Source organism: Chrysochloris asiatica, unplaced genomic scaffold (assembly GCF_000296735.1).
Source record: "Chrysochloris asiatica unplaced genomic scaffold, ChrAsi1.0 scaffold00071, whole genome shotgun sequence".
Taxonomy (NCBI): domain Eukaryota; kingdom Metazoa; phylum Chordata; class Mammalia; order Afrosoricida; family Chrysochloridae; genus Chrysochloris; species Chrysochloris asiatica.
Window position 1 is genome coordinate 12,903,415 of NW_006408589.1, and position 19,414 is coordinate 12,922,828.

At 41.8% G+C, this 19,414-nt stretch overlaps 1 protein-coding gene across 4 annotated transcripts in view; it reads right to left on the bottom strand.

The window, feature by feature from the left end:
* TENM2 (teneurin transmembrane protein 2) overlaps window positions 1-19,414 on the bottom strand; it is a 1,406,199-nt gene that overhangs the window by 360,629 nt on the left and 1,026,156 nt on the right. For all 4 annotated transcript variants that reach the window (XM_006864840.1, XM_006864839.1, XM_006864842.1 and 1 more), the window contains one exon: window positions 9,071-9,309. In XM_006864840.1, coding sequence (XP_006864902.1) covers window positions 9,071-9,309 — 239 coding nt within the window. The remainder of the gene's footprint in view (window positions 1-9,070; window positions 9,310-19,414) is intronic.

Genomic DNA, 19,414 nt, shown 5'->3' on the forward strand with positions numbered 1-19,414 from the left:
CTACCAGCTGATCCTTGAAACGGACAGCAGTGGGTTTGGATTTTGTTGATCAAGTCAGGAGGAGTCCTGGTGGCACATTGGGCTAGGCATTGTGCTGCTAACTGAGAGGTTGGTGGCCGGTAGAACCCACCACGTGGAGAAAGATGTGGCAGTCTGTTTCCTTTAAGATTTATAGCCTAGAGGAATTCGTATGAAACAGTTCTACTCTGGTCTATAGAGTTGCTATGAATTGGAATCGACTTGTCAGCGGTAGTTTCTATTTTTTGATTACTGAATCAGGATTAACAGATGTTTCCTCTTTCTCATCCACCATCCTTGTCCAGAAGAATCCCTGGATGCTGCAAAAAGCACACAGTGTGGCTAACTGAAAGGTTTTTGGTTTGAGACAATCCCAAGGTGTGTTGGAAGAAAGCTCTGGCCATCTACTTCAGAAAAATCAGCCACTGAAAACTCCATGGAGCACAGTTCTACCCTGGCACAGATGGAGACATTGGAGTCAGGATCAACTCAATGGCAACTGGCTTGATGTTACGGTGAGTAGACACTGAGTTGGCTGACTACCTTGATCCCTGACAGGCATCGTGAATCGCAAAGTTCAACTATTCAGCAGCCCCCATCCATCTCAGAGTCCACTCGACAGGCAATAGGTATGGGTTTGGTTTTTAGTTAACTTGCTTGCACAAATACCTTTTAAAAGAAACCATAGCCTTTTCTGAAGCTGAGGAACTCATCTTTTTTGAATGTTAAACACGAGACACAAATATTGCCACATGGCTGCTGGGTGAAGGAGACCCAGCTAATGACTTAATTTACTTTTAGTAAATCAACAGGCCCTGTGAAAACAGGTGTACAATTATGAAACGGCCAACCTACTGCCAAAGACTCACCAGTGGGTAAGCACTGTCGGGCTTTATTCCTAGGTTAAGAACACATTAGCATATCTATTAGATAAGAGGTCTGCTTCTAACATCTGAGCTGATAAGGTAACTGGGTCCCCTGACTTATTTGTGGGCAGTTCTCTTCTCCTGTGTGTGTGGCTGACTACGAAGTCTGACCATCTGGGGCCAGAGAGTTACATGGTAATGTTGTTTTCTGAACTGTCTAGATTTAATCATGGACATTTTGCCCTTTAACTAATAGGAGCTAAATGCATAATTTGGAATGCAGACGGGAGGGTGAGCGTTACCATTTCTATAGGTAGTCTGGACACCTGGTGTGGACTTCTGGTGTAGGATAAACACTGGACACAAGGTAGGGGGTTCAAACCCACCAGCTGCTCCTTGGAAACCCTATACAGGGTGGCTATGAGTCAGAGCTGACACAACATCACTTAACAATAACAACGATAACATAGATAGTCTAGGGAATTCCTGAGGGGTACAAATGTTTGAAAGACTCAGCTTCTAACTAAACCATTGGAGGTTTGGAAGTTTGACTCTACTCAGATGATCCTTGCAAGAAAGGGTTGGCAATTTACTTTTGAAAAATATCCCATTGAAAACACTATGGAGGACAGCTCTATCATGACATGCATGGGGTCACCCAAGTCAAAATCTACTAAAAGGCACCTGGTTTGCGTTTTGATTTGGTCTGGAAAGTCCAAGAACCGTGAGCTTGAATAGGAGGGCCAACTTTTTTCTGAAACTATGGCCCCCCTCACAATGGATGCCACGTGAGTGTACTGTTGTCATCATTTTCTATCATTTTCTTTGTATTTGCCCCAAACCTGCTCCGTGGAGTGAGATGGGAATACACAAAATAGCAGCCGAGATCGCAGGATTCATCAGCATGAGTCGCAACACATCAATTTTCAAGTGTAGCAACTTTAAACACATTGTAGGCTTTTAGTTTCCATAGAAAATAATCTCTCATTGTTTTCAAAAGAAACTGAAAGCACCCCAAATTACCACACTTTTAACATCCTGACATGTTGATGGCCCACGTTCTTCCCAGATCAAAGTCGGAGTGGCAGAAGATGGAGCGTTCAACAGCTGACTTAAAACATAGTATTTCATATTTGGCAGGAATTACTGTAGTGAGAAAAGACAAGGTGACTTTCTAACATATATATATATATGTGTGTGTGTGTTAGTTTGGCAGAGATCTGAAGAGCTAAAAACTGATTCAGGATGACATAAATGTTCTTATCTTTCTCTCTACTTGCCCCACCCCAACCACGTGGATCGTTTTTTTTTTTTTTTTGACAGAGGCTCAATGCATGTTACATATTGTTTTTAACTCAGAGGCAATAGTCCAAGGGCGTTGTCATGCTGAATAGTGTGTTGATTCTCAAATTAGAATTTCTAGGATTATCTGGATTTAGCAAACACACAATCTGAAACCTCTTTCTTCTTTCCTGTGGAGAAGACCTGCAAGAACATTCTATGCCCTTAAGGAAACCAGATTTACTTTGGAGTTCCTGGGTGGTGCAAATCATTAATGCGCTTGGCTACGGCTGCTACCCTTAAGCTTGGAGGTTCGAGTACATTCAGAGGATTAGTAAGAATGGCCTATGGTCTACTTTCAAAGATCAGTAAATAAGACCCTATGGAGTACAGTTCTTGTCAGACACACAGGAGGTCATCATGACTCAGAGCTGATTCATATTCTACATCTGTTCTACCGCTAACAAGAAAGAATGATGTCATTCAATGACCAAGCACTGTTACAACTTGTTAGGCAACTTCAACATTGAAGGTGTGAGACACTGAGTGATATTTTAAAACCAGGTAAAGATTTTGCAGGAGAACCTGCAATCCATGGAAACTGAGGAGAAAAGTGAGTAGCCTGAAAAAGTACTAGTTAATTCTATTCCATCAGTGGACTGTTTCAAGCAACCGAGTAAAAAACTACTGTATTATTATGGAGATATTTGTCATATAGGAAATTTGGACTCCTGGTGCGGTGCTGTAGGATAAGCACTAGATTGCTAACCACATGGTAGAGAGTTTAAATCCACCAGCCGCTCCTGAGAAATCCTATACAAGGTCGCTATGAGTTGGAACCAATTCTACGGCACTTAACAACAGGAAGTGCTTAACTAAAGAGATAGTGTGATAGTTACAGGTTTGTGTGTCAACTTGGCTGGTCCAGGATTCTCAATGCTTTAGCAGTTGAGCTGTATAATAGAAGCAATCACTCCATTATGTGATATGATGTGACAAGCTCTGATCTGATATAATGATCCTATGTGCTCTAAATCATCATTTCTAAGGTATTAATGAGGTTGGAGACAATCTACAGGATTAGGTTGTATCTTGAGTTGATCTCTTTTGAGCTATAAAAGGAGAAAGAAGTAAGCAGAGAGAGAGGGACCTAAAATCACCAAGAAAGAAGAGCGAGTAGAGTGCCTCCTTTGGACCTCATTATGAAGTTCCTAGATCCAAGGGAATATTGATGCCAAGACACATGGAAATCTCCAAGGACCTCTCACCGGAGTCAGTGTTCTGAATTCAAACCCCCAGCCTTCTAAATTGTGAGAAAATAAATATCTGTTTGTTATAGCCATTCACTTGTGGTATTTTTTTGTTATAGCCGCACTGATTAACTAAGACAGATAGGTTTTTTGCTTTTCCTACTTTCTCATTTGGGAGAGAAAGTCAGATGTAATTATTCATTATGCAATGGGATTGCAACATCAGAAAATGCCAATCTTCACTTTCATTTACAGTGGACATATGGTTGGATGCTTAGCCATTTTGAAAGCAATTTTATGTTTTTATAAAGAAGGAGACATCCTGTAATGATATTCTTAGGACAAGAACATTAATATGTAATTAAACAGGGGTTTCCAAACTATGTAATGACTTTATATTATAATGAGTTGGAAAAATTCAAAAGAATAACATTTTGCCACAGGTGAAAATTACATAAAATATACATTTCAGTGTTCATAATGTAATTTTTGGAGTCCTGGGGTGGCACTGTGGGTTAATGTGCCAGAATGTAAAGCCGTTTGAACTGCAAGGTTGGTGGTTCAAACTCACCAGCTGCTCCTCAGAAACCCTATGCAGGGTTGCTATGGGTCGGCACCAACTCAACGGCACTTAACAACAACAAAAAATGTAATTTTTATTGGCATTTAGCCAAGCCTGTTTGTTTATATACTATTTACAGCTACTTTCGTCTTACTGTGTGGTAGAGTTGAGCAGTTGTAACAGAGAACATATGCCTTGCAAAGCCCAAAATATTCAATATCTATTTATTGCTGATACCTCAAACAGAAGATATTTGGGGAAACAGGAATGTGAGGTGACTCAGGGGGAAGATATGATGCTTGTTTATATTACAAGATAATAGTCAATGTTGAGTCCATGTGATTCATAGCGACCCCTTGTGGCAGAGCAGAACAACTTCATAGGGTTTTCTTGGCTGTAACATGTATGGACTCAGATCACCAGCTCTTTCTCCTACAAAGCAGGCTTGAACCACGTTTGGGTTAGCAGCTGAGTCCTTAGCCATTGTGCCACCAAGGCTCCTATAGAAGATGATTGCTGCTGCTGTTGTTGGTGTTGATGAGTAACCTCAAATAGATAAGACTCACAGTAACCCTCTGTATGACAAGTCTTGCACCATCCTCACAATCATTGTTATGTAAAAGATGATTAGGAACCAGTTAGTCTCTCTTGCAAATGAAGGCACAGCTTGGTAAGGAAAGATTGTGTAGGTTCCATACAACACTTACAAATTCTGGCTGCCAGCATCTAGGAGCCAAGGGAAGGACAGACTGTGTATCAGGAGCCCCAGGGCTTGGTCTTGGTCTTGTAACTAATGAGCTATGTGACTTCAGACTCTTGAGGGCCTCTCGTCAAGTGATCATTATATGCCAATTGTATTGTCTGCTGTGCTGTGTGTTGGAGGCTAGTGGCAATAATTCTAAACAGGTACAAGGGTAGGGCCAGTTATGTACACTATTAAGATAAAATCACCGCTCGTCTGCCAGCTTGCCATATTGGGGTGGCTCCTATGTTCCTGTAAACTAGGTCACAGGTATTTTCAATACCAGTAGGGTCACTATTCAGGGTTCCAGCAGCTTCTAGACTAAGACAGATGAGGAAGAAAGGCTTGGAGATCTACTTCTGAAAATCAGACCATGAAAGCCTTATGGATCACAATAGGATATTGTCTAATACGATGCTGGAAGATAAGCCTCCTATATTGGAAAGCACTCAAATATACACTGGACCCCACTATGGACTTGAGCAGACCACTGCTGCTGGTGGTAATGGTGCAGGGCTGGGCAACAGTTCATTCAGCACTTAGAAATTCTGGCTGCCCTCCCTTTAAATCGGATTTCCTGCACATGAAGTCTCAAGGAGTCAGAGCTAATGCAACAACTAACAACAAAACACCTACATGTAGATAAAAGAAAAAGCACATTTGCTATAAAACAGGCAGGAAACACGGGTTATATGATTTAAACACTGAGGGATATAAAGGGACATCTTGTTTTCAGGCAGTGCCTACACTTGACCTGCCTAAAGAAGAGATGAACCAAGTTCTTGAGAAGAACTCTCTTCCCACTTCATAGCCAAATGCTCCTAAAGGAGTTCTCTCTAAGCACTGTTTACGTCAGGGGCTGAGTATCTCACCAAGTGGTCCCCTAGTGGCCTGGGAGAGTTCATGCAGCTTTCAGAGCAATTAATTCCAGGCTGGGGTCCATGTGCTGGGAGAAGCTGGCACAGAGAGAATCTGATGGAAGATCTCAGATCCACGTTGTGTGAACAGGAAACTATGGGATCATTCCTGAGTTGGTGAAGATCCACGTCTTCCAATTTTGTACCAGGGCTGGCATCATTCAGCTTTTACACCCACCCACAAGCCTAGATCTGTTGAAGAACTTGTCATGGGGCTGAACTATTCCAAATTGCTCATTTCTGGAAAGCTTTCTTTCTCAACGGGTTACAACATGCAAGGAAGATAATTTGGCTTGTTTGTCACAGTTCCTGCTAGTCCTTCGATTTCTGGACTTCTTATGTTCTTATGGAACTTGGAGTCATGTGTGAGGCAGAGGGGCTTGGGGTTTCGAAGCTGTCCTCCCCCTTAAATCGTCTGTCCTTCCCTAATGGCTTGTTATCTAGGTAGGCACAATCAATCCCTCCTTGCTCCCAACAGCACTTTCTTCTGTGTTTGCAATGTACTGTTTATGCCCCTGCAGCTCTATAATTAATAATCTACTGCTTTTCATCTTCAAAGTGATTTCTACATGTTAATTAATCCTTACCATACTTTGGAATTTCTGAACGTAAATAACCATCATACCCCTATTTTGTACTTAGAAAGTCAAGGCCCAGTAGGCAAGTGGCTTTGCCATGGCTAAAGAGAAAGGAGACATTGGGGCCAAGGTCAGAATTCAAGACCCTGACCCCTCACCATGCTTTCCCACCTCCGTGTTTTCTCCAGAGAAGAGCCGAGAGTGGCTCCAGAGAGCTCCATGCTCTCTACCATTCTGCCGAGGAAATTGCCCTGTTACATCACTCATTTTGAGTCATAAACTATTCTTCAATACTCCAGGGTCAAAGCATAATCTTACCTAAAGCATACATAATAGGAAATGATGGATTATAAACTAATAAACCATTCTAAGACGCTCAGGTCCAGCTTCCAGTAGCCTCCAGACTGTAGGATAAATATGTTTCCTAATCCATCATTTACAAGTTACATACTCGATTAAAACATTACACTCTCACTATATGGTTTCCCATTTATATGCTTGTCCTTACAGAAAGCTATTATATTTTAACTATCGAGCTCAATCAATCAGGCAGTAGCTATCTATCTCTTTCCTGCAAGTGGGGTTGGAGGTAGTCTGGGGATGCTATTGGCAGAGGCAGGTAGTACCTCCATTTTTGTTTCCGGGCTCCCCAGGTGCCCACCAGCCCAGAAGAACATTCAACCTGCAAAGTGAGCACATGGGCCCTTTTGGAAGTCTTTGACACAAAGCCAAATCATGCAAAGACCCTGAAGGCACATTCAGTTTGCGTCCACTGAGCCCCTGAACAGCTACCTGAGGAATTACATACCACAAATCTTTAACAATCTAAAAGTCTACTCAAGTCTGTGAGAGGTGCCCTGAACCCTGGTTCCCCAGGCCAATCTATTACTGCACCATTCATTCAGAGCTGAGTGAGAAGCAGGAATCTGGGAGACCTCTGTAGAGCTAGAACCCTGGGGTGTCCTAGTGTGGCACTGTAGGATGAGCAATGGATTGATTACTCTAAGCATGATTTAGACCCACAAACAACTCCTTGGAACCCATATATAAGGTTGCTAGAAGTCTGAACTGACTCTTCAGCACTTAACAACATGTAGAGCTGGAAAGAGCGCTGGTGGCTAGTGGCTCTGTTGGTTAGGTGTTGGGTTGCTAACTTCAAGGTTGGAAGTTCAAACCCATCAACAGTCAGGTGGGAGAAAGTTGACGCTGTGTGTTTCTATAAAGACTCACAGTCTCGATTCATAGGTTCTCTTTGAGTTGGAATTCTGTTGATGGCAGTGGGTTTGGTTTGGGATGTAGTACTGAGGTTTAAATCACAAAGGATTTTGCAAAGTCCCAGTCAGTCAAACATGGTGCCTTTCCCAGGCATGCCATTTTTCTTGGCTTTGGAGGGCATTCCTGAGAAATCTAACTAGTAAGGAAGAGAAGAGGTAATTTTTCCATAATAAACATAGATATATTATGGAAGACAGTGGAAAAATCCATATCCATTTTTGACTTGTCATGGTCTGCTTTGGGCTGGGCCCCAGATCTCTGGGCATGTATAGTAACTTTCCTCTGCCATCAGGTAAGAAAGTTTGGAATTACTGCACCAACCCCTTCTCTGATAGGCATCATGCTGACACGGTTGTCTAAAGATAAAGAAGTGTGGACACCTTCACACTGGGGGAGGAGAAAGGGCTTGTGTGGAGGAAGATTCAAGCCATCAGGTCTATTGTTTTTTGCTGGAACAGGAAGGATTTCAGCATAAGGGTTGTGAAGTATTTTGGAGTTGGCCCTTTTTGGCCAGTGTTTTATAGGTTGACATTGTCAAATGGCACAGCCAGAATGAGAAGGCCTGTCATAGCTGTCCTGAAGCCAAGCCGGAACCATCAAGGGTTTAAAATAAACTTTCACAAACCTCACTGTGGCCTGGCCTCTTCCTATGCCAGGAGATCTGCCATTGGCAGGCTTGGTTGACAGAGCAGCAGGACTGAGGTTCTTGGTCGGGGCCAGGAGCTGTGAGCAGAGTTTGGGTCTGGCCCAGAATGCCGATATGCCTGTGGCACCCTGCCCCTAAGCTCTCAGCATCTGTTGCTTTCCATGGTTATATGGCTACCCCTGATGGGCACAAACCAACATCCTTGGCAGGGGAAGAAAAAAACCCCAGCAATTTCACCAAGTGGCTACCCTAAATCATACACAGAGTCACCAGGAACACAGCTGGCATGGGAGGGAAACCTGACTTTGATTCAGGAGCGTATGGTGAAACGTGGGAATGAGTCAAAAGGGACAAAGGCAAACGAAGGATGTGATGGAGACAGGCAAAAGCGATTTGACTCTGCACAAAGACTAGACTGCATGTGTTGGCATCTTAGTCCTGTCATGCTGCTAACCCACAGCTCTGAAAATAAGCTAGCTACTTGGTTTTCCCTTCAATCAAGGTGTTTCCAGGCATTCCAGTCACTCTCCTCCTTCTATTGAGTTTTTGGCTAAATTTAACTAATGTTGAGTGGAATTTTGGAGCATACACATGGGTTAAAATGCAATGATGGAGGAAAGCAGAAGGCTACTTTGGGAGTGAGGGATGAGTTTGCAGGCACAGCAATTCTCAGCTCATCTCCAAGAAAAGATCCAGTAAGGATGCTTAATTTCAGTGCTGATAAATGTCATTTCGAATCCTGAAGGAGAAACTCATCAGATTTAAATGGATTTCAGGCAGAAAAAAAAATCACTTCCATCCATCACTCATTATTACTTCTTTCAGGAGCCAAGAAGCAAATTGTACAAACAGCAGAGGGTCTCTCCATTCACAAGTCCATGCCCACGCCCCAGCATCTCACATCCTGGGCTGGTGAGCAGGCTGCACGGACTTACCTATGAAATACGCCAGCAGGATAGCCAAGAGAAGGGCCGCGGCGATGGCGGACAGGGCGGCACATTTCCAGCTGCAGTATTTTGAGGGCTTCTTCAGCTTGAAGGCCTTCCTGGAGAAGGTGTTCCTGGGCAGGAGGCGGGGTGGTGGTGTGTAAACCGTTCCTGAGGTCAAAGGGTATCCCGGAGAAGAGCTGCTAAACAGGGGCGTGCTTCCCGAGGACGTCTTAAAAAGGAAATGCCTGCCAAGAAAAAGAGAGAGGGGTCAGAGTGCCTGCCGTGATGAAAGCAAAACATCTTGATGGGAATTTCCCCACTCTGATGTACAAGAGTCCTAGTTGCTGGAAGCAAAGAGGACTGGTGATACTCACTGACGAAGATCAAAGACTACACAGTCTTCAGCATGAATTGTACCTCAATATAAAGAAAATGAAAATCCACACAACTGAACCAGGGAATAACATCATGATAAACGGTTGAAAAGATTGACGTTGTCAAAGATTTCACTTTGCTTGGATCCACAATCAATATCCATGGAAGCAGCAGCCGAGAAAACAAATGACATATTTTATTAGGCAAATCTGCTGCAAAAGACCTCTTGAAAGTGCCAAAAAGCAAACATGTCAGTTTGAAGACTGAGAGGCAACTGACCCAAGCCATGGTATTTTCAATAGCTCGTAAGTGTGGGAAAATTGGACAACGTATAAGAAAGTCTGTAGAAGAATCAATGCATTCAAATTATGCTGTTGGTGAAGAATATTGAAAGTACCATGGACTGAAGGAAGAACAGACAAGTCTTGAAAGAAGTACAGACTGTATTATGGACATGTTTTCAGGAAGGACCAGACTTGTAAAGGACATCATGCTTGGTGGAATAGAGAGCAAAAAAGAGGAAGACCTCCCCACCCCCAACCCCACAGTAAGATGGAAAGATACAGTGGAAACAACAATGGGCTCAAGCAGGAAAACAATTATGAGGATGCGGCAGGACTGGAAGGTGTTTTGTTCTGTTGTGCGTGGGTTGCTATGAGTTGGAACTGACTTGATGGAACCTAACAAGTACAGTCCCAACTACAAGGTTGGCAGTTCAAACTCACCAACTGCTCAGAGAGGGAGAAAGATAAGGCTTTCTGCTCCCATAAAGATTTACAGCTTCAGAAACCCTATAGAGGGTTGCTGTGAGTTGGAAGTGACTCGATGACACCTGACAACAACAGTGTGTTCCCAGAGAGTCCTGTTCAAACAATGATTTCGCACTTGACTGATTTACCCAGTGGATCCATGCAGAAAGATCTGGTGATCTGGTTCTGTAAAGATTTCAGCCAAGAAAATTCTACTCTGTCTCATGGTGTTGCTAGGAGATGGTCCCAACAACAACATTGTCCTAGGAGGCCCTGGGTAGCACAAATGGTTGTTGTTATTGTTAAGTGCCATTGAGTCAGTTCAAACCCATAGCAACCCTGAACAGGGTTTCCGAGGCTGGAAAACTTTACAGCAGCAGAAAGCCTCATCTTTCTCCCTAGGAGCGGCTAGTAGTTTTGAACTGCTGACCTTGTCGTTCGCAGCCCAATTCGTAACCACTATGCTACCAGAGCTCAGCACAAATGGTTAGCACTCAGTTATTAATACAAGATAGCCAATTTGAAATCACCTAGTGGTATCATGGAAGAAAAGCCTACTGATCTACTTCCCTAAGATTATAGCTACTGAAAAAGCTATGCATCACAGAGCTCTTCTAAAAATATGGATCACCATGAGCTGGAATCAACTTTATAGTAATTGTCAAAAAAAATTTTTTTTTTAAATTATAGTTCTAAGTAAGAAACTCTGGTAGCACAGTTGATTATGAGCTGGGCTGCTAACTGCAAGGACAGCAGTTCAAATCTACCAGAAGCTCCATGGGAGAAAGATGAAGATTTCTGCTCCCATAAAGATTTACAACCTTGGAAACTCTACACAGGGTCGCTGTGAGTTGGAACAGATTCAGTGGCACACAACCACCACCACAGTCCTAAGTGCACCTGTATGGTATAAACAGTTAAGCACTTGGCTACAAACTGAAAGGCTGATGGTTTGAATTTACTCAGAGAAATATATGCCTTGGGAGAAAGGCATTTTGATTTACTTCTGAAAGGTCAGTCATTGAGAACCCGATGCAGCCATGAGTCAGAATACACTCAAAGGCAACTGGTTTGGCATTTTTGGGTTTTAGTCCAGTCCTAGTCACATACCCTATACTCTATAGGATGCAGGGACAAAAATCACACTTGACAATGACATAAATGAATTCCATATGTTTGCATCATTTTCTTTTGTACTTTCACTATTAAATTTTAGCAACCATGACAATCTTGTAAGAAATCCACAAAGCTATGGAAATGGGATTAGTGTAAATCACTCAGAGACAATGACTATGATGATGGTAGCAATAATGACACTATATGCATGGTTTAAATAGTTAGCTGCAGTCAAGGTAGACCCTGACTCATGTTAACCCCACGCACAATGGAACAAAAGGCTTCCCGATCCTGCGCCATCCCCATGGGTGCAAGACTGGACTATTGTAATCCATAGGGCTGCCGTTGGCTGAGTTTTTCCTAGCTTGTCATATTCTGGAAGCTTCACTGAAATCTGCTCATCATCAGAGTACAATGCAAGCCTCCAATGACAGATGGGTGGTTGCTGTGCATTAGGTTCACCGGCTGCAAACAGAACCTGGATCCTTTCCATGGAAGGCGAGCATGTGATCACTGAACCAGCATTGTATTAGGTAACAACTATATTGAAGAAACTAGAAATATGTTGTCACAATTATTTATGAACTAACAACATTTCAGATATGAAAAATCAGATGTGGAGAAGGCAAATAACTGTCAAAGGATTTAAACCCAGAGCTCTGTATATTATGAAAGATTGTGCTCTTCAATGTTACCTTAAACTATCTCTCTGGATCCCTGTGCTGTTTTCACCTCCCCATCCTGCTTCCTGTTCTGAGATGGATTCTCTAGGTCATGTGATTTTTTTTTTTTTTTTTTGGTATGTGTTTGTTTGTTTTTTGAAACATGCTTGGCTACTAAGTGAACAAGGTAGCCTTGGTATCCATAGTTACGGTATGAAAACAAGGTCATAGTTCTACTGGTGACAACTAAGAAGATATAACCCTTTTTCTGGGGTCAGGAGACTTTCACCTCAAGGATAACTCAAGGACAAGCAATTCTCTTGCAGACCGTAGCTTCCCCTCTCTCTTATGTGGCACCATTTATGATTTCAATTGTGACTTGTCTTCAGGAAACAAGATACTGATAAAGCTCATGGAAAAACTCCATTATCTTTTAATTTCATTTTTCCATGAACTTTTGAAGCCTTCTTGTACTTCTTCTCACTAGGATTTTAAGAGAAGGGTTTAGAGTCTAGAAACCAGTAACTGTATCTTGTTTTGAACCTTGCTCATCTTTAGGTTTCCGGTACTCAACTCAAAGCCTTATAAGCAGAGGAGCTTCCATGAATGAATGAAAGAAAGAATGAATGAATAAGTGACTGGGGTTTCCTCATTGTTGTGCAATTTATTCAGCTACAGTTCTAAATTTTTTAAATGCTATACTGGTGTTTCTATTCTCATCTGGTCTTCAGTAGATGCGACTCTATTCATTCATCACTTATAATGTGTCAATTACAATGCTAAATGTTTTACTTGCAATTATCAACTTGTATGTTTTTGATTTCTGCTCTACAGATGAGAAAAGTGAAGCTGAGGATTTCTGGCACCCAATCTCCATTCTGCCTAACCCTAAAGTTTCAATCTCTGCCTACTACACCACTCTGTCCCCTGCGTCTAGGGGTCCACAGGTTTTCTTACCATCATCACAAATACCTGATTGTTGGTTCCTACTTAATAAATCCTTTAAAGCGTTTTAATTCTTAATAAAAGCCAAGTGATCCTAAGATGACTGACAATCACGTCTGATAGTTAGTGAATGATTTGACACAGCTAACATTAAAATAAATTACTGATCTTTAAACTTTTTTGTACGATTGTACTATTGAAGTTGTAAGGATTTCATTTTACTTGGATCTATAATCAATACTACCAACCTTGTGGTTCAAACTGACCTTGAAGTCAAGTGCTTATCCTACTGAGCCATACCAGTAGGAGTGCACTATTGGAAACAGCAGTCAACAAATCAAATTACTTATTGCATTGCTAACTTGCAGCACAAGACCTATTTAAAGTATTAAAAAGCAAAGATAACATGTTGAGGACGAAGTTGTGCATAATTCAATCCATGGAATTTTTAGTCATTGCATACAGATGAGGTGACTTTGTCTCTCATACTGTGGAAATGTTATCAAGAGGGACAAGTCCCTGGAGAAGGATATCATGCTTGGTAACATGAGTGTCAGCAAAAAAAGAGGAACCTTTTTTGTCAAGCCAACAAAATGGATTGACACTGTAGAATAAATAAGTAAGAGAATGGTGTGGGATGGGACGGTGTTTTGTTCTGTTGTACAGTGGGTCTCTATGAGTAGGAACCAACTCAATGGCACCTAACAACAACAACAACAGCATATGTATGTATAAGCTGGACAATCAATAAGGAAGATCAAAGAAGAATGAATGCATTTGAATTATGGTATTGGTAAAGAATACTGAACATTCCACAAACTTCCAGAAGGACAAACAAATCTGTCTTGGAAGAAGTGAGATGCTTAGAAACAATTCATCCAATGGGCAAATGAACCACATAAACATAAGTCTTCATGACACTAAGACCAGAAGAACTAGATGGTGCCTAGCTACCACTACCAATTTCTCTGAAAGAGATCACATCAGAAGATCCTGGATAGAGTGGGAGAAAATGTGGAAAAATTTTAAATTATGAAACAACAACAACCAAACAAACCACGCTTACTGGCCAGATAGAGACTGATGGGACACTGAGGCTGATCCTTGGTCACCCTTCAGGTCTGGAACCGAGCTTACGATCAAGACTCCAAAAATGTGAGAATGGTGAGACTTTCTCTCACGTACTTTAGACATGTAACCAGGAGGGGCCAATCCCTGCAGAAGGGCATCATGCTTGGTAAAGTGAAGGGTCAGAGATAAAAAGGTTGGGTTGGCTACAACAATGAATTCAAACATAGCAAAGATGTGTGGATGGTGTAGGACCTGACAGTGTTTCACTGTACATAGGATAGCTATGAATCAGACCCAACTCAATGGCACCTGACAACTAAAACAACAAAAGAGTATAAGCATGTTCAGTGATCTGAAAAAATCCAAGAAGTCTGAGTCTATGAGTAAGGTTTTGAATTCCTTGTCCAATGTTGTTGTTGTTAAGTACCATGGAGTCGGTTCTGACTCATACTGACCCTGCACAGGGTTTCCGAGGCTGTAAATCTTTACAGGAGCAGAAAGCCTCATCTTTCTCTCGCAGAACAGCTGGTAGTTTTGAACTGCTGACCTTGAGGCTAGCAGCCCAATTCGTAACCACTACACTACAAGAGCTCCTTCCTTGTCCAATAGTTGTCTTTTAAATGTTCTAGATTTTAACTGTCCTTTGGAAGAGGGGCTTGTTGCTATAGTTAAGTGTCACCACGTTGGTTCTGACTCATAGCAACCCTGTATAGGGTTTCCAAGGAGCAGCTAGTGACTTTGAACTGCCAACCTTGAGTTCAAACTGAGCTTGCAGTCCAGTGCTTATCCTACAGTGCCAAAACCAGAACTCCTGGAAGAGGGGTAGGAACAGTATTTAAAACAAGTTATTTGGTAGAAGACATACTTAAATTGGAGTCCTGGCAATGCCATTCCTACAAAAGTAGGACCATTTAAGTGACCTAATGCTGGTCGGGGGCACCCCATCTCCACATCGGTACAATGTGGTTATTGAGAGCACAGGTACCTCACATCTACCTGATGTGAAGATTACCTTGGATCATGTAGAAAAAGTTCTTAACCAAACGTATATGTCATAGTATATACTCACTTATACAAGGAGCTTTATTAATAATCATTCAGAGAACAATAAGGATTTCAATTTAGGCTTGACAAATGTCAAATACACACCTGAAAATTTCTCCAAATCATGAATAGTTAACTACCTATAATTAAGCTATAACACACGTATACCAGAAACACCCTTGGTAGAAAACTCAGTAGTATCATGTTGTTGTTGAGTCGATTCCGACCAATAGTGACCAGGTATAGGGTTTCTGATGAGCAGCTGGTAAGTTTGAACTGCTGACCTTGCAGTTCAAACAGCTTTGCAGTCTGGCACATTAACCCACAGCACCACACCAGGACTCCAAAATATAGGTGGGTAGTAGTTATAAACTACAGTGTCCCACAACAAAATTTAGAAGGATAACTCGGAATTTGTAAGCCAAGAGATGATGGCATTTGTTGTTTGGGATGAAAATTAGAAGGACAGCTGAAGAGGCCAGTTGGTGAAAGTGGGTGTCAGAGATACAAATGATGGGATTCGTTAACTTACTGGATGGGAGAAGGTGAGGGAGAAGGAAGTGGTCAAAAATCATAGGCAATTGCAGATAATAGGAGATCTGAAGTTGATTTGGCAAAGAAAGGAAACTAATGTCTTGTTGGAGATACACAATGTCCAATATACAATAAGAATGTGAGCCTGAAACTCAAGGAAGAAGTCAGGCTAGAAATGGACATGTGGGGACTTCAGCAAGATCAGCATGACCAAAGCCAAAGCAATAGGTGGCATCTCTGCAGAGTGAGGACTGGATTTTGCTTATTTTAAATACTCACAAGTGACTATATTCCTTTTTTTAGTTTGATTTGCTGTTTTCACTAACCACTGTTAGTGAATTGTTCATGAGATAAATTTTGTTGTTGTTGTTAAGTGCCGTCGAGTCAATTCCGACCCACAGTGACCCTGTATATGGTTTCCAAGAAGTAGCTGGTAAGCTTGAACCACCGACCTTACAGTTGAATCAACTTTGCAGTCTGACGCATTAGCCTGCAGCCCCATACCAGGAGATACATTGTAAGTAGCTCTAAATGATATCAAGGAGTCCTGGTGTGGCGCTGTGGGTTAATGCGCTGGACTGGGTTGAAACCCACTTGACAGCATGTAACAACCCACCTTTATTAGCTTCATTTCCAACCTTGTCCATGCAAGCTTCTATACACTTTATGGTTTGATTATACCAAAAGATGCGTCATCTTTCCTAACAAGCCTGTTCATGTCACCATGCCTTTGTGAATGCTAGGAAATTCTCTTGAATGGCCTTTCCTGTCTTCTCCACCAACCCCAGTAGAGCCATTTCCTACTCACCTCCCAGGCACTCTACCTGGAAAACCTACTCAAAGATCATCTTCTTTTTTTTTAAGTTTTATTGTAAATTGAGTGAAGGTTTACAGAGCAGATTATAAGTTTTATATTCAACATATCATATACTTCATGTCATTTAAATGATTGCAATTCTCTCAATATAACTTCACTTATTACACTTTCTCCCTATAATTTGTATTTCCATTCCTTCTTCTTTCCCACCCTTCCTGAATTTTGTCTTTGTGTAAATGCTGCCTTTTTGATCTGGAATGGCTGACCATTCTATGGTATGCTTACCTCACTAAGTGTTTTGAAAACTGAGTCACAAGGGTGAGTTCAGTTTCAGAACTGAAGGGTAACCAAGGGACAGACTCTCAGGGTACCTCCAACCTCTATCTGATCAGTCAGCCTGTTGCTGTTCATTTAAAATTAATTTTGAATTTTGTTCCACATTTTCTCCCACTGAATAGCAGTTGGTAGTGGTAGCCAGGCACCATCTAGTTCTTCTGGTCTCAGTGTCATGAAGACTGAAGCTCATGTGGCTCATTAGTCCACTGGATGAATTGTTTCCAGGCATCTTCAGTTCTCATCACTCTTCTTTCTTCCACTCAGGGAAGACCAATAGTTACACCTTTAATGACTGCTTTTGAGGTTCCAATCACTACTAACAAAAGTAAACTGTAGAGAGGATCATTCCCACCTCCTCCGTACACAGGGTTAACAGAGATGGGCAACTTAGATATGGCTTCCCACAAAGGGGGGGAGGGGGGAGTGCACAAAGGCACGAAATGACTGGCTTACATGCTTTCAAGAGGGACTCTAGTTCCAGAGGGTGAAGGGGAAGGTAGAATCTCCACTGAGTGGTTTCCAATCTGCCTGGATGGGGCTGATGAAAGGAGATTGGGATAAGACTCTTGCGGTTCAGTAATGAATAATTGCTACTAGGATTGACTGTGAGGGTTGGAAATGTAAAGGTAAACATTTTATAACAAAAGGAGGGGAGTGGCTAACTTTGCAGTCCAAGAGAGGAGGTCCCTGGGACCATCAAGGGATAGAAGCAGAGTTCAGACCCTACCCAGAGAAGCAGGGATGTCAGAGATGGAGGCAGAGATGAGGATGAGATGGAGCGGCTGGAGACTCTAGACTCAGGGAGGGAGAGGGGCTGTGTGCTGGCATCCATGAGGCAGGGTATACTCTTTGATTATTTGATGATGCATGGAGGGGAGTGTAAACGTTGCAATGGAATGAAATATGATAGGTTGAATGTAAAGCTAATCTTCTCCCATGTAAACTATTACATAATTCACAATAAAAACTTAAAAAAACAAAAACAAAACTAAGCTGTAGAATATTGTCTTTGTGTACTATGTTATGCCAATTAACCATGGTGTCCCCCAAGACTCTGATGCTAGGCCCAGTAACCCATTCTCTCTAAGTGTTTGGTAATGTCTAAGAAGTTTTCATATTTTTACCTCTGTATGTTTTGCCACATTCATTAATAGGTTTGCAGCAAAGGTAAATGCCCATGTATAAATATTCTCTCTATATATGGGTGTATACTCCCACTCTCCTTACCACTCCCATTTGGCCTATCTTTATAGTAATCTGTAGATCACTGTTATTGCAGGATTGCGTGTGTAACAGTATTCACCTCTATTCCCTTTAACTCTTGCTATCCTGTGTGTCTTCCTTTACCTTCATCATCTGCCAACCTCCCTCTTGTTGTATACTGCCTTCTCAAGTTAACCCACGTCTAACCTTCTAGCCAGTGAATTAATCTACCGTCCTTTCTATCCCTAGTAACCATCAAAAATATTTTATCACAAAAGCCTTTTCTTGAGTTTTTACAACAGTAGTCTCATACTGTATTTGTCCTTTTGTGATTGGCTAATTTCACTCAGCATAATGCCCTCCAGTTCATCCATGTTGCGAGGTTACCAACATCATCTTCATCACTTTGGACACTCAAGATCACTTACACACTTGGTAACATGTACTGCATACATGCAAGTGCACATGTGTGTGTTTGCCCCCAACCAGATTGTGAATACTCTAACACTTGATACTGGTGGCAATTACTCTTTGTCTCTCTAGAGTCTAGGCAGTGCTGGCCATTAGTCATATGTGTACACAGAAAAAATAAATGGAAAACAGCAATACTTCGGCAACGTGAGAGAAATCACAAGGTGATGATTAAGAAGCTTAATTGGTTTTAAGGTTATTTTTAATGCACTTATTTAATATACTCATATACTTAAAAAGAAAAAGAGAAAAAATAAGATTATTATATCTAATTATGGGATTGCTTCACTAGATCCTAAAATTGTCCCCTTGACAGTTCAGTCTGTCTTCCACACTTCCTTCTAAAAGATGTAAGGACATGTCACTTGGCTTCTAATTAGCACTTACTTTCCTAGCTCCTCCCTCCCCATCCACAAGATTCCAACAAAACTTAGAAAACAAGTAAAAAATCTTTCCCATGACCAACACCACATGCATGATCTGTCCTCTGTGACTAATCCTCCTGTGTCTTCCCTTGCCTTCATAATCTTCTGTCAGCCTCCCTCTGGTTGTATACTGAATTCCCCATTATCCAAGTTAACATGAGTCTACCTTCTAGCCACCTCTCCAACTGTACCTTCTGCAACTCTTTTCCTCCATTACTCATCCATCACCTTGTCCTTTCATTGCTTCTTATCATATCCACTTTCACCACATTCCTGTCTCAGGGTCTTTGCACTTGCTATTCTATTTGCCTAAAATGTCTGTACGACTTATCCTTTACAGCATTCAACAATGCTCCAATGTCGCTTTCTGTCTCTGCTTTCTGTTCCTGGGTAGAGGAGGATTGATGCACAGGGATCTCAGGACCCAAAAGACACAACCCACTCCTAGCTATTTTTCTTTGATGGTAGTGGGATTCCCACCCTCCCACCTCCTTCTTCTGAGATGACTCACTGTATAGCCATGCTAGAGTTTTATGTTTTTACAATTATATTTGGATGAATTATGTCATCATTATCAGAATCTTCTCCCTCCTCTTCTTACC